The sequence below is a fragment of the Macrotis lagotis genome, chromosome 3 (genome assembly GCF_037893015.1).
Source record: "Macrotis lagotis isolate mMagLag1 chromosome 3, bilby.v1.9.chrom.fasta, whole genome shotgun sequence".
Lineage (NCBI taxonomy): Eukaryota > Metazoa > Chordata > Mammalia > Peramelemorphia > Peramelidae > Macrotis > Macrotis lagotis.
In genome coordinates this window covers 64069595-64086298 of record NC_133660.1, presented here as the reverse complement: position 1 = coordinate 64086298, position 16704 = coordinate 64069595, and the positions used below count along the sequence as shown (strand labels likewise).

Genomic DNA, 16704 nt, shown 5'->3' with positions numbered 1-16704 from the left:
TAAATCTTTTTGTACATGTGGGTCCTTTTCCCTTTTTGTTTTTATGACCTTTGAATAATAAAATTTGAATTTCAATTTTAACAAGATGAAGCATACTAATTATGTATTGCATTGTTGGACAGTTCTTGGAAGACACTTTCCTAGACAAACAATGATAGAGGAGGTGCTCCAGATTAACCACTTTATCACCTTATCTATAGCCATAAGACTTTCTTGTGGGGTTAAGTCAAATTTGTCATGTATACATCAAAACATCTAACATTATAAAATCATTGGGCATCTGATGAAAGTTTTTACAAAGTTTGAAAATAGACTGATTAATGTATAGCAAAAGATGATAGGTTAAATTTAAAATAACTGACCTTTCAAATGTTGTTTTTTATCAGTTATGAAATTTTTAAAGCTCAAATAATATCTTTAATAAAAAAAGCTCAAAACTGCAGTAAGACTTTTGGGACATATCTATTAAATATATCACTCCATTTGGTCTACTGAGTAATTACATATTTTTATTGTTGCTTCTGTCATTTTAATCATATCTGACTCTTTGTAACCCCATTTGAGGTTTTCTTGACAAAATACTGCCATTTTTTTCTCCAGATAATTTTACAGATGAGGAAACTGAGGCAGAGAGCATTTAAGTGACTTGCCTAGCATCAATCAGCTAGATTTGAGGCCAGATTTGAACTCAGGAAGATGAGTTCACTTTATCCACTGTTCCACACTAGCTGTATACTACATGTATACATTTGTAATTATCATTAAGTGCCTATTTCACAAAAAACTCCCTAGTTCTGATATCCTGGTCAGATTCATATACAGGTCTCAGAATTTGAAGTCCTGTGGTAGAAAAAAATAAGGGATTCTGGTCCTCTGGTGGAAGAAGACCCAGGAATACCAGACTTCCTTTAGTTAATGGGAAGACTGTTTTAGATGTCACATCTAGGGGCGGCTAGGTGGCACAGTGGATAAAGCACAAGCCCTGGAGTCAGGAGTACCTGGGTTCAAATCTGGTCTCAGACACTTAATGACCTAGCTGTGTGGCCTTGGGCAAGCCACTTTAACCCCATTTACCTTGCAAAAAAACTAAAAAAAATATAAAGTAGATATCACATCTATAGCACCTGAATCATGGGACTATATTGAAATCCAATGAGATTATGTGTGAAACTTTGCAAATTTTACAATACTTAATATTTAAATGCTAGTTATTATGATAAAAGCTGAGAAGCATAAATCCCCAGAACAGTCTGCCTCAGTCAGGTTCAGTGTAACAGGAAAAGGGATGGCTTGACCTAAAGACAGCCCATCTAGTCTCCCTTTCCCCCCCTCCCTTTAAACCTTTTGACCTCCCTTTTGGCCACCATGGTCAAAAACTTAGCCATACTAAACCCACTCAATCTCCAATGTGGTTAGGGAAATGGGAGGAGGGTAGGGTGGCTGGAGATAGAAAGAAGTAATGGCACAGGGGAAAAAAGACCAAAGAAAATAAAGATAATACATTCCATAAATGCTGATAATTTAGCATTTTATTTAGAAGTTCCTTCATCCCTCCTTCTGAAGTCAAGAAACAGGTACTGAAATAGCTCTACAAATAACGGATAGGTGGCACAGTGGATAGATCACCGGCCCTGGAGTTAGGAGAACCTGAGTTCAAATCCGGCCTCAGACACTTAATATGTGTGGCCTTGGGCAAGCCACTTAACCCCATTGCCTTGCAAAAACCTAAAAAACAAACAAACAAAAAAAACCACTAGAGATTTTAATCATTCCTTCTGATATCTGTCTCTCTGTAGTCGTTCATGCTTCTCTGAATCCTGGCATACCTTCATTCTCATAAAACAACGTATCTGTGTCAAATTCAAAGGAAATGTGACAGTTTCCTGGAATCATGGGCAAATTGTTATCTCAACATTCCCGGATCTCAAGGCAAAGCTGGGTTCAAGGGCGAAGAACAGGCTAGACCTTCCACCCTAGGGAGGCAAATCAGTTTGCTTGGGGCCTTGGGCATCAGAGCTCTTGCTCATGGGATTTCTCCTTTATATTATCAGTTTGATAAGTAAATTGTTCTTTTTCTTTCATTGTTTGAGAACTTCATCAAGATCCAAAAGGATGAGAGTTAGCTTGATCAAGGATAGTACCATGAAGCTAAACTTTGTGTAAAGTTCCTATAAAGTAGAAACAAAGGTGAGGTTGCCCATAAACCCTGTTTTTATTTTTTTTAAAAAACTCTATTACATCTCTTGGCCCTCATTTAGGATCTATTATTATTATTATTATTATTATTATTATCATTGTTTGTTTTGCAAGGCAATGGGGTTAAGTGGCTTGCCCAAGGCCACACAGCTAGGCAATTATTAAGTGTCTGAGGCCGGATTTGAACTCAGGTACTCCTGACTTCAGGGCTGGTGCTCTATCCACCCCACCACCTAGCCACCCCAGGATCTATTTTAAATTTACTTTTGTGATATTTAATTATTGGTTCTGGCTAAGGTAATTATGTTGCAGGGCTCACTGAAGCTCTTTGTGGTTTTGCTTTTCCTTTTATCTTTCTAAGCTGTACCTGACGGTATGGAAAGTTGAAGAGTCCAGTTATTGTTTCACTTAGATTCTAATCCTGTGGTGTTCAACATGCCAATTGGGTATGCACATACTTAAATGTGGTTAAAGGGCTGTTATTTTGATCATTGTTGAATTTGTGATTGAGATTTAACTAAAATTCATCATGGGTATGTAATTCTTTTTTTTAAATGGTGCATATTAGCATAGATCTCACAAAGTACTATTATTTGGGGGAGAATCTTTGGACTACTTTGATAAAGGTATTGAGGAGATTCTCATGTGGTATGTATGGAGGGAACAGTTTGGGTAATTGTTAGATATCATCTAAAGATGACCAAAAATATTGTATTCTGCTATTGGTCAATGCAGTGATACAGATCAGAATCCTTGATAAGACTGGATCCAGAGGGATGTTTGATAAATAAAGAATTATGAGGATAAGACGCTGGTTTTAAACCTTTCCTGAAGGGAAATAATGAAAATGAAAATAACATAATTGACAAGAAACCTATGAAAAAAATCTTGACTGAAAACAGAGATCGTCTTAATTTGAGGGAATGATGGCTCAGTGGTGCAGATTTAAGATTAAAAGGCACATTTATTTAAAATAGTTAATAAAACTGTTGTGAAAGCCTATTGTTAAAGACAGGGTTCATCAATGAGGCAAATCAGATCCATTTTGATGGGCAACCAATCAAATGGACACACCTGAACATCGGGAAAATGGAGGATGAAGATATAATTCATGAGATCCAGCAGCTAATAGGAAGCATTAACTAAAAAAAAGGAAGCTCAACTTTTCCCTAAATCATGATGAATTCATGAACCATGAAAAACCAATACATTCACAGTTAGAAAACTGTGATTTGGTTCATTTATATCCTGTCTATTGGATACAAATATTTTCTCTTCTTCCATTACCTTCCCTCAACTCTTTATTGTGCAAAAAGAAACTGGTGATTGGGCAAGGCATAGTGCATTTAAAAAATTATCTACCTGGCAGATGGTATTAATTTGATCAACATCAAATGGATATGGGGAAAGGAAAAAAGAATACTGATACTATATCTCTTTTCTCCATTACTATGATGGCTCATTCAACTTTTCTTCATATTCCAGTAAATTATTTTGTTCTCATTTTAAAAAACAATAAGAAAACCTCACATTTTGCTTGAGTGCAAAATGTTAATGGTTTTTTATTATTATAAAACCAAGGATGATTTTATAGTTTTTTTATGTAGGTGTTACACATAGGGAGAGATTCGCTGTGTTAGTAGAGATAAACTATAGTACTATAAAGAAATTAATGCTAGATGATTTTCCCTTCAAGTCAAACATTTTCAAAATAAATTTTTGTTTAAAGTAAAATTTAAAAAAGAATGGTGGAGTCTAGCTGAAAAAGCAGAATTGTTTTTTTTTTTTACTTCAAATATGTACAAAACAGTTATGTAACGCATCGAGTATCTCCTCCCAGGGCAGAGAATATGAAAACAAAGTTATCAAAATCATGTGCTTAGTTTTAAAAAAATGAAAATTGACTCAGATTTTATTCCCCCAGAGGGCACCCTTCTCTTGGGACAATAGTAGAAGATGAAGTGCTGTAGGGTATGAAAATTGATCTAATGAGATGGATAAGAAAGTAGCTGGTGCATTTCATTTTATGCTCATGAAGATACTTCACAATAATATTGCATGCTTCATTCAAGATGACTCTAATCAATACAAGGACAATTCTAAAGGATTCAAGATGAAAAATGTTATCCATGACTGAGGATAGAACTAAAGAACTTTGAATACAGATGGAAACATATTCTTTTATTTTTGTTTTTTATTTTGTTTGGGGTTTTTTTTGCTCAAATGTTCTACATCTTCACATGTGTAACTTATATAATAGTGTTTGTTTTCTTAATAGGTGGTGAAGGAGTTGGAGGGAAGGAAAGAATTAAGAACTCAATTTTTAAAAAAAATTTTTTTTAAATGAATGTTAAAATAAAGTATTTTTTTTTAAAAAAGAAGGAAATCTCAAAACTGGTAGAAAACATATGCTAGAAATCTAAGATGGTTTTGGCCACCAAACTCTTACTACATGCTTACACCTTCAAGCCTTTGGATCTTTATCAATCTCATCTATGAAAGGAAATAGAAAGCAGAGTAATATGGACTTAGTGGTGACAGACCATTACATCTTATCTTGTGAATATATCCAATGTGAAAATATTTATATATGATCCCCCTCTTTGGCAGAAGTTACAAATGAACATCCATCCATAAGGAGACCTTTATTCTGAGTGTTTTAATGACAAACTATCAAATATACTTGGGACAGAGAACCCTGAGAAGTCCCAAGTATATTTGATAGTTTGTAACCTCCACATGACTTTCTTGATACATGTATATATATACATATATATATATACATATATATATATACATATATATATGTATATATATGTATATATATACTACAACCAAGAATCACACCTCAGATTTTATATTATATCTTCTTATGATTCATATTTATCTTCTGATTTGTGCTTCAGTTTCAGAAGATACAGTGAATATGGTGACTCATAGCCATTATATCTAGTGGATAAAACTCGGGCTAATACAGTATATCTTTGTCCACAATTCTAAAGAGCTCACATAGAAACAAGTGATGTTAAAATTCACAAGTTCTCTATCAATAATTTCAACAAAGGAATAGCTATCTGCTAAGAAGTCCCAATGTTCAGGAAACACACAAGATACCAATCTGGTGGAAAACTATCCCATATCAAATGGTTGACAGACTAAATATCTACTAGTCTATAAACAGTCTTAAAAACTCTTGGTATTTCACAGATAATGCATTCACAAACATCTCTTGCTCACTGAAAGAACAATGGAGATTCAAATCATGTGTGATCAAGAAGTGTCCACCAAGACTGGCTTATTTTTAAAGAAATGAAGCATAGCAAAAGTGAAGAGTGACTCAGATTTCATTTCCACAGAGAGGACCTTTCTCCTGAAACAATGATGGAAGTTGCTACATCAGAAAGAGAAAATTTAGATAAGAGATTGTGTTGTGGTATTTGGCAAGAGAGTCAGGGAAATCAACTTGATTTATTTCAGCTTGAGAGGGTCTTCTACTGTGGTAGAGAGAATTTTTTGACGGTTGGGTTTGTTTTATTTCCCCTAACTCTATCAAGAGTAATTCCTAAGGGGAATAGAAGCTACCTCTGGTGCCAGAGAGCCCATAAGCTCAGGGATACAATTACACTGAAGGTGCAAAATTGAGAGCAGGTCAGCAGTGTCACAACTTTTTGGTCACTACCCGAATTAAACTTTAGAAGCTTAAGATCTAAGATCTAAACAGGGGAAGAACCATACACATAGTCACTATTGGAATTCATGAGTCAGTGATTCTCTGACCCATGTATTCCTTGATGTGTCATAAATCTTCTAAACATTTTGTATACATCAAATTTCTTTACTCCATGTGCCAATGCTATATGTAAATGTGTTAGGTTTCTGCATGTGACCTATAGGTATGCTTCTCTAAGTGATCTTGTGGCTTTTTTGTCTTATATGTTGGGGGGAGGGGGACTGAAATGTACTAAGATTTTACAAATATTATTTGATTCTAATAATCCTACAAGATAGATCTGTTGCCTCTATTTTATTGTTGAAGAAACTGAGGCAAACAGAGGAATAATTTGCCCAGAATCAATAGCTACTATCTGAGGTATAACTTGAACTTAGCTCTTTCCAACTCTCAGGCAAGCATTCTACCTACTGTGCTACCTAGCTGCCTTGCATGAGATTAGTGTATTTGGTTTATTGCATGCAATGTTATTAAATGTTACATGTGCTATTAATTTTATGGATCCAAAGAAAGGCATAAGACAGTCCCTGTTCTCCAGGAGCTCATGGTCTAATGGGGAAAACATAATGCAAATATGTGCAAACAAGATACAGTTAGTAAAAACTGGAGCTGGAGAGGGACTAAGATTAAGGAGGTTTCAGAAAGGCTTTTTGCAGAAGATAAATCTTTAGCTGAAACTCTTAACAGATACCAAACAAAGCTAAGAAGCAAAAAATCCATGAAGTAAAACTGAAAAAAAATCCCCATTTATTCTAGAATGTGTCCTGTGTTCAATATGGATTAAACTCAATATAGCTATACTCATAGCTCAGTGATGATGATGATGATGATGATGATGATGATGATGGTAGCTGATATTTACATAAGATGGATATTTAGAGAATTAATAACTAAATAGACCACTTTGTCAGGTGATTCTGATCCACACTGCTTAGGATGCTAGGTAAGACTCTGAGGCTGGCACTAAGACCAGAATAATTACAGAATAATTGTAGTTATTCACTGGTTGGGGAAATTTTCTCCATGGGAATCATAGGCCTGCACCAAATATATGTCTAATGTAACCCCTGCTAATTCCAGTAAAAGCTTACTCTAGATCAAGTAATAGTTTCACAATGCACTAAATTGCTTCTGTCTGTGAAAAAATGGAAAAGAATGAAAGCCTTTTTAAACTCTACATTGTAAGAAGGGGAGTCAGGGATATTATTAAGAAAAATAGGGGGCAGCTAGGTGGCATAGTGGATAAAGCCCCGGCCCTGGAATCAGGAGTACCTGGGTTCAAATCCGGTCTCAGACACTTAATAATTACCTAGCTGTGTGGCCTTGGGCAAGCCACTTTACCCTGTTTGCCTTGCAAAAAAAAAAAAAAACTTAAAAAAAAAGAAAAATAACAGAAAACTGAAGTTCAAAGTTATGGATTGCTTAGTTTACCTGAGGAGAATGTTATGCCTAAGAATGTATTGAAGCCAGTGATAGCTAGAATATCATCAAAACTGCTGGCAGCGATCATCAAAGTGGGAACCCCCTTTTTGACACCATATCCTTGTTCTTGCAGCATCAACACTGAGGGAACCACAACAGCCGGAGAAACAGCACCTAGGACAAAGCTGAAGTAGACACCTTCAACTCCAACAGAAGAATATTACATTTAAGGAAATCAATTGCTTTATAATTTTTAAAAAAATGTTACTAATTCACATTTTAAAATAATGCTTTTATGCTAAAATTAATGATGCCTTTATATTCCATTATACTGTGTCATCTATTTCTAGAAAAAAATATTTTGGTGGCTCAGAATTTATGATTTAAAAAAAGAATTTCAGACATAAGTTGATAATATTCTTCCTTCAAAATAATAAAAAAGTCAGAAATAGCATAATCCAGGAGATAGAAGGGCAACTTGGGGGTCAGAAAATACTGGGTTTTTAAGACACAACACTGACTAGCTGTCACTAACAACATGGTCCCATGGTTAGTCTTAATTAACAATACCATAGGCATGAAGTTGAGGGGCAAAGAAAACTTTGAAAGCCATAATTACATAGTTTAGTCAGATGGATGCAATTTACTCATCAGTAATTATATATGATGTTGCTGTTGTTTATTGTCTTTTGTTCTTGATGAAGACCATAACTCCAGGGAGTGTTGCCATGACTTGCAAGTGCAATGGATTTAAGTGAGGGGGGTCACTGTGCAAAGACACTAGCCTCACTTTCTACACCAGAGTTATCTGGGTCCAGTGGCCAGAAATAGTTAGGAGATGGCCCTGGATACAGTGGGAAACCTTGTCTTTTTAAAGCTAGGACTATCCAAGGCCACAGTTTGACCAAATGATATGCAATTTTTTGATGAATGGTCTAGGAATTACTTGGTAGTTAATAATTTTTTTTTAAAAATGTGACAAAATATAAAAACATGACAAGGAACTATATTTTAAAAGACTTTTGTGTATTATACATGGAATAACTTCATTTAATATAAATTTCTGACAGCTATATTATGGCTTAACTCAGAATAAAAGGAAATCACACCCATTGTAGCTAACATTACTTCTAAGAAAAAATGCACTTCAATGAATTATAAATGAATTTTGGGGAAGATTAAAGTTGTAAATGAGAGACTAATTAAATAGTTAATAACCACACCCCACCAAATACTTTGTATTTATTTCATCACTCTCTTTCACCCATTAAAATTTTATTCATATTTGAGGCCCAACTCAAATCTTATTTCTTTCATTCCAGAACTACTCCAGGGCACAGCTATACCACTATTAACTACTTTAACACCCAATTATTATAATATATGATTTAATAGGATTCTTTTTAGTCTTGGGGATTCCAGGTGGTACTCTGGTAAAGTTACAAATTCTTTGAGGTTCATTTACAAGACCATTCTGTAATAATAATAATTAATTATAATAGATTCTAGTTAGGTGATTGAGAAGTATCTAGAGACAAATGGAATTCCATTGGACAAACAGCATGGCATTTTTCATGATTCCTAGGTCCATTCAATACCTCCTCTGCATCCTTCAACCTAGGAAATCTAAAATTTATTTTGAGTTGATGGGAGAGATGCCGCAGAACATGAATCATTCAATACTTAGGCACCTGACTAGTCCCTTATGATCTAGAGGAGGTGTAGGTAATGGATTTTAGGTATAAAAAAACTATGTGATGAATCTGGTTTTAGACTGTCCTCCATTCATTTGGTTTTGGTTTGTATATGTCTAAACCTAGCACAATGTCTTGTCTATAATAGATGCTAACTGCAAGTTGTTTGAATGAATTGAATTTCTAAGATCTTCTGTGGTAAAAAAAAAAAAAGACAATAACAGGTAAAGGACATTACTGTAGTATAGTGCCTTATATATTTTTCAAACATATTTATAGGCAGCTTAACTATTCAGCATAATCGATATAACCACCATTTTAAACCCATGAGACTGGCCTTGCTTATTTTCCACAGAAAAAAATGAGAATAAATTACCCTAATAGAAATCCCCATTGCCAAGGAAATTTCAAAATTAAGTGAGAAAAAACAGCAGCTGCAGAAGCCTCGAAACAACATGGACCCATGGATAGTCTTAAACAAACTCCCTTTAATTTCTTCAGTGCCTGAAACATAAAACCATATACAGATGAGCTTTAAGTGACACAAAGAAAAACAATCAAAAACATCTCAATCTCATAATTTTTTTTAAATGTAGCCTTATAAAGGATTGGGAGGAAGAGTATTTTAACTATTCTTCTTTGGCTTATTCCCCTCAAAGATTTGACTATATACAGTTTTATATTTTAAAGAAATATTTATTTTATTCTTACTACCCAAGACAAGCAAAAGTGGTTAAAGAGTTATGCCAGTGTTCTAAATTTGCTGATGCATACACACACACACACACACACACATACACACACACACACACACACACACACACACACACCTCTCCATCTTTACACATAAATCTATAATTCTTTCACACTATCTTCATTTTTCTTTACCAGCCAATTTCCTTATAAAAATCTCTCTTTCTGCCTTACTTGTAGATTTATTTTTCTCACTGGCTTCTCACTCCTTTTGAATTTGACTTTAAATCTATGCTCTGATGCTAATTTTTTGTGTGACTATGCTCCTCACTTCACCTACTTGGGCTTCAAATTTCCTCATAGATAGAATTAAATCGTTGAATTAGATGACCTCTGAGGTTCTTTCCAGCTGTAAATCAATTATCCAATGTGCCCAGCACTCAATTAAAACAGCTCTAAAGCCAACGTGAGCTTTCTCTAGCCAAAGCCCAGTGATCTTATCTCAGTCCTCACCATCTAGACCTTTCTGCAGTATATGACAGGGTTGATTGATTACTCCTCTGCCCCTTCCTCTATGATTTTTAGTATGCTGCTCTTGGTTCTTATCTTTTCTGTAGGGATACTTCCTTTAACGTACAGTTGAATTGTTACCCTCTAAGGATCCCTGACTTGGTCCCCCCCTTCCCCACTTCAACTACTAATGACTTTTCCTCAAGATTACTTTGTATTCATTAAAAACAACATTGTTAAGTTGATCAACCATGACGTTTAAACTCCCCCCAGCAGTTCAGAGATCTAGGACAACTCTGGGACACCTGTTATGAACAAAGCCATTCACATCCAGAGGGGGTAAAAACTCCCACAGAATCTGAAAGAATACTATATTCACTTTTTAGAAACTTCTCTTATGTTTTTCCTTCCTATCCTATGATTTTTCCCCTTAGTTCTTTTCCAGTTGTCATACATAAAATAACTAATTTGTGAATGTGTTAAACACAAATGTACATGCACAACTTTTATCAGACTGTCACTGAGGGGAGGGAGGTAGGAAGAGAGGGTGATAGAAAAATATGTAACATAAATAAACAAGTGGATGAATGTTGAAAAATCGGAATTGGAAAAATAAAATAAAAATCAATTTAAAAATATTACTTTGTATTTTGGGTTTATATTTTCATGTGCAGGTTATTTTTCCCATTAAGATGTTGTTAGCTCACTGTTTTTCATCCTAATATTCCCAGGGCCTTCCAGAGTATCTGTTACATAAGCCCATGCTTACTGGGTTGGTTATTTGTTGACTGATAGACAAGCTCTGTTATTAGAGAGAGTGTTATTAGTTAGAAACTACATTGTAGCCTTCATTGTTGGTCCAACTTTATTATTTTAGTTGGAATATATTAGAAGGCGGAAGAAAAGTGATAGTTAAAAAATTTAGGCAATTTGAATGCTCATATGTTGATAGAATTATAGGCAAGAGAAACTTAAAGGTCATTGAGTCCTGGTTCTTTATTTTACATGAGTTACAAAGATACTAAATGACTTGTCCTGGGTTCAAAGCTAATTAAGATCAGAGGCAGGATTTGAATCTTTGCTGTTTTCAAATCCAAAGTCCTATTCAGTATACTGGGCTGTCTCTTATTCACTGAATGAATTACTTGTTATAGTTCACACATTTTTTACCTCTTCTACTTGATGCATTTTAGTACCTAGAGTAATACAGAACTAATAGAGTAAGTTTCACCTCCCAATCTTCCTAATAGAGCTCTCTATCTCCTCATATGATTATGGTTATTAAACAGAAAGCAAGATATAACAAGTCATATGAATTTAAATTCTGGACATCTTATAGACCATTTTCAAAATATGAGTTTTCTCATCCTCTGTGAACTGCAAAATATCAGCTACTCAGGGAAGAGAGACTCCTTGCTTTCATTGATATCACCTACTATAGAAAGGCTATTTGAGCTTCATTTCTATGGAAATAATAGAAAACAATCCCTAGGATATATAATCGTTATCATCATGAAGAAACAGTGATACCTGAGACTATCAAAAGCAATTCCTCTTCTCTTCATGCTATTAATGAGCTATAGTAAAAATAGAGGTTCCTGGTGTTTCACACTGGCTCTGTAATAACTATAATGTTAGAATTTCCTCTTTTTTTAAAAGGGAAACAGGACAATGGAGATACACAAGAACCATTAGAAGGATTTCTGATTGGAAGGAACCATAAGCAGCTCAGAGCTGCTAGATATACCAGTGATCCTTTGCAAGTGAATTCTAGTCGAATTTGGAGATACCTGTAGCTGCCCCAAATCACAGTCAACACAAGGGTAACCTTGGGCAGAAGTTGCAGGCCTTGCTTGGGACTTTATGGACATTTTGCTGTTTGACTTATTGTGTGAGATGTCTTCTTCCTTAAGGCTCTTTTGCCCCTCTGCTTTGAGTAGCTAAGATTCTCAGTTCCCTTGCAAATTATTTCTTGCAAGTTCTTCTCAGACAATAAACATTATTGTAATCTGGAAATTCTGTTTCATTTAGGGTCCCTCTTTTGGGCATGGGATCTTCTTTTAATACAGGTAAAGGAGGTGACAGTTCCATTGTATTCCTCAGTCAGGTTATATTGAGAGTATTGCAGCCAGTGTAGAGGGTCACCACTGCAAGAGAGATACTAACAACAAACTTCAACACAACCATGGGAGGCTGACTAGGATGTGGAGAAAACTCAAAACCAAGTCCTATTAAAACTGGTTGAAGACACTGAGATATAAGGGGCAGCTAGGTGGCACAGTGGATAGGACACCAGCCTGGGAGACAGGAGGACTTGAGTTCAAATGTGACCTAAATTACCCAGCTATGTGAGTTTAGCCCTATTGCCTTGCAAAAGCAAACCAAAAAAAGCATAGTTTATGTATATATCTTTCTCTCTCCCTCTAAATATATATCTTTAAATATGTCTATATATATTTCTCTCATATATATTTTTTCTTTCTATTATTTCTCTCTCCCCATGCTATGTATATCTAACAATAGATATACATTTATCAAGACATTTCTCTTTATATACAATTTTATGTATTTTATAGGCATATATGTGTATAGATACATAATATATATTTTTAAAATTAATGCTGTTAAAAAATAGAAGGGACTGATCAGTTCTCTAGAACTCATTATGTTCAAGAAAATATTAGTAAACCAGCCTCTAAATATTCACTAAATGTGCTTATCAGCTCTAAGGGAATATGGTTTTTTTTTAACAAAATTCTTTGATTTAGCTTTGATTCCAGATTCCTCTATATATAATTATGAAGCAATTTCTGTCTCTTTTACTTTTCTGTAATTCTCAAACTCAAATTCCAAGTTATGATATACCTGTGGATCAAGCCCAAGCCCAGCTCGTACTAAGATAATGGTAAGGGCTGTACTTCTTAAATAGGAAGACCAGGCACGATTGACATGAATATAATCACGGAGGCCTGGAGTGTTTCTGAGGACAAAACCAGCAAGCAACATTCCTGGGAACGACAAAAATAAAGTTTGTCTTTAAAATTTTTTCTAATAGAGTGTATAGGGATGTTTAATCTAAACAGAAGTTATATCTCATTATTTCATAAAGAGCCAGGTTGCCCTTTCAGGAACTAAAATTTTTAAATGAAGCTCTTTGCAAACCATGGACATTGATTATAATCATTATTACTTTTTCTAAGCAGCAATAAGGCATAGGGAATAGTGGATCCACCTAGGAGTTAGGAAGACCTGGGTTCACTCTTGTTTCTGATAAAGGAAGATGATAAGTAACAAAAAACTTGATAATGTGCAACAAGTTAGGGAGCTTCTTCACTTATAAATCTACAGGCTAAGACAAAAAGTTAAAATAGTTTATTGTTCCTAACAATGCATAGCTTTAGTAATGGGTTAAAATGAGGAATGAGAGGAGCAAGTCACAAATAATTGTTTTGGGAAAAGGAGCAGTGAAAGGCTAATAGGTGAATATGGTATGAAACTGGAGGAAAGATTCCTGCCAGTGGACACACATTTAATATAGTAGTAATATTATAGATTAGTGCTAGAAGGGAACTTGACAGGTCCATGAGACTTATGAAGTCAATGAGAAGTTAAATGAGTTGCTCAGGGTCCCAGAAAGTGTCTGAAATGTTTGACCTTAGGACCGCCCTGCTCCAAGTCTAGATTCCTATCTACAACAATAGGGGTAGAGATCAGCAAAGGGGTTGGTGTTCAGTTGCTCTTTGGTTAGGGTTGACCTAATGCTTCATGTGACTTTTTTATACCTGCATGTATAGTACTTAAAACAGAAGAAAAATTACCATAAATTCTATTGATTAAACATTTGAAATATTACAATAATATTAATAAGTAGAAATATATGAAGGGATTCCAAACAGCAATGAGAAAAAGGTTGTCCTAGAAATATATTAGCTGTGGGGGAGGAAGAGTGTGATTCTTCAGTTTTTGGCCATGCCACTAATAAATCCTGGTTCCTATCCCAAGTCAGCTTGACCATTCTTAATCTATAGGGAGAAAGAGAGTACAAATATTAGGAGAAATGCTTTCTAATTCCTGAAAGCACAAAGTCTTTATGACAAGTGACTTTATGAGTAGACATATAAATATGTATGAGAAATATATGTCATACCCTATTATTTTATGACACAAATGGCAGATCATTGTCATCTTGGTTTAGGAGTGGATGTAGGAGATGAAAAGAGACATCTATTCAGATGACCTTTACTAAAGGACCCTGACAAATTCTTCCAGGCAATGGGATTACTCTCCAAAGATGTGCATGGTTGTGCATGGTCTGTTCACAGAATAGAAACGCGTTTTTTGTAAGGTAAATAACCATACAGTTAGAAGGCTAAGAAGTTAAGTAGAGAAGGAGACAGGTCAGAAATGAAATGGTGAGCAGAGACAAAGTACAGAGATAAGGACACGGAGGATGAAAAAGTGTTCTGTAAAGTCATGGAGGAGAAAATGGACCTAGATTGTGTAGAAACTGGGCTGAGATTATGATTAAAACTACCAAGATGTAAAAAGACAAAGAGGTGAAGAACTTAAACAAGAACACAGGAAACAAGAATAGCAGAGAAATATCTCTGAAAGGACAGTCATAAAGAGGTGGAAGAAAGGTCTACAAAGAGACACAGAAAAGGCATACAAACAAATTCCTCAAATATACACATAATTAAATATATACATATATACACACAGAGAGAGATAGAGAAAAAGGATGGATAGATAGATAGATAGATAGATAGATAGATAGATAGATAGATAGATAGATAGATAGATAGGTATGGGTATCCTCTGGATATCATGTAGGCATCTCAAACTTAATATGCATAAAATAAAACTCATTATCTTTCTGAAACTTATACCTCTTCTAAACTTTGTTATGACTGTTAGGGGCACCCATATCCACTTGTCCCATATATACAATCATTAGAAAAATTTTTCTTTCTCTGTAATTTTTCTTTAACATTCCCTTCTATTTCACACCAACACCACTCTCATTCAGACCTTCATTACCTTTTAACTGGGATGCTACAATACCTTCTTTATTAATCTCCCTGATTTGGGCTTCTTTCTGCTCTAATCATTCTCCACTCACCTGTAGCAGTGATTTTTCCAAAGTATAAATCTGATCATGTTATGACCCCTACTCAATAACTCAGTAGCTGCCTAAGAGCAAATATTATTTCTCTTGTTTTGCCCTTTAAATATTTTCACCACCTAATTTTTTCATACTTTTCATATCTTTTTAAACATTACTCCCATTCACACAATATAGACATGCACAGTTAGACTGGCTTACTTGCTGTTCCTCACACATGAAGGGGCAGTTAGGTGATGACATGGGGCATAGAATGCCAGGTCTGAAGTCAGACTCACCTTCCTGAGTTCACATTTGGTCTCAGATACTTACTAGCAGTCTGATATTGGGCAAGTCACTTGGCACTGTTTGCACTAGAGAAGGAGATGGAAAATCATTCCAGTATGTGTGCCAAGAAAATTCCAAATGGAGTCAAATAAGGACACAACAAAACAAGAACAGCACGTGACATTCCATTTTCCATCTTAATACCTTCGCCTGAAATGCTCTCCTTCCTCAGCTTCACCTCTTAAGAATTCCTTTAAGATGTCTCAAATATCACTTTCTGCAGAAGCCATTTCCCACTCCTCCACCAGGCCCAACCTCTAATTACTAGTGCCTTCCCCACTAAAGTCAGTTAGTATAGTGCTTAGTATAAAGTAAGCTCTTAATAATTTTTTTATTGAAAGTATTATTGAAATAAATGTTATATCTCATTACCACCTATAAATAAGTGGTTGTTTAATTGCATTGAGTATGTCTATTAACACTGTTGAAGGATATAAAAAGAAGAAACAGGCTTTGGCAATGGTAAAATAACTCAACATCTGTTGAGTAATCAAATCTTCATTTGATTAAGAGTCTATGCATTTAGAATGAATTAGAAAGCATAATATGTATTACTTCTGATTATCTAACTTGCTCTAGAATTTGTATGGTCATCAGGTGGGAAACCATTGGTGGAGAATAAATTCTCAATGTGAGAATTCCTTTTTTTCAAGGTATAGGGCTAAAATCCCTGACTTAGTTGATAAGTTCTAGGAAATCTTCCTGAAGCATCAGAGTTTAAGTGAGTTGTTCAAGCGACACATAGATACTAGGTTTTCCTGAATTCAGGCCAGGATCTCATGGTCTCTGAATGGCAGGAATTCCTATGCAATCCTTAAATGTTTTCTTAATTAATGTGAGATTTAAATGAAACTAGATTATCTTGATTTCAATATATTTAGGAAAATACTTAAATATTGTGAACATTATCAAAAAGTGCTAAATTATTAAAACCATCTTTATGAAGCAGTACATAAAGGACAGACACTGTTATCCAGGAGTTAGATATAGAAACTACCTGTTCTTCA

The 16704-nt window shown here is 34.9% G+C and overlaps 1 protein-coding gene across 7 annotated transcripts in view; it reads right to left on the bottom strand.

Moving 5' to 3' along the window:
• LOC141517600 (sodium/hydrogen exchanger 9B1-like) overlaps positions 1-16704 on the bottom strand; it is a 108483-nt gene that overhangs the window by 23974 nt on the left and 67805 nt on the right. For all 7 annotated transcript variants that reach the window (XM_074228782.1, XM_074228787.1, XM_074228784.1 and 4 more), the window contains 3 exons: positions 13111-13253; positions 9419-9546; positions 7358-7533 (listed from right to left, as the gene is read on the bottom strand). In XM_074228782.1, the coding sequence (XP_074084883.1) occupies positions 7358-7533; positions 9419-9546; positions 13111-13253 (447 nt within the window). The remainder of the gene's footprint in view (positions 1-7357; positions 7534-9418; positions 9547-13110; positions 13254-16704) is intronic.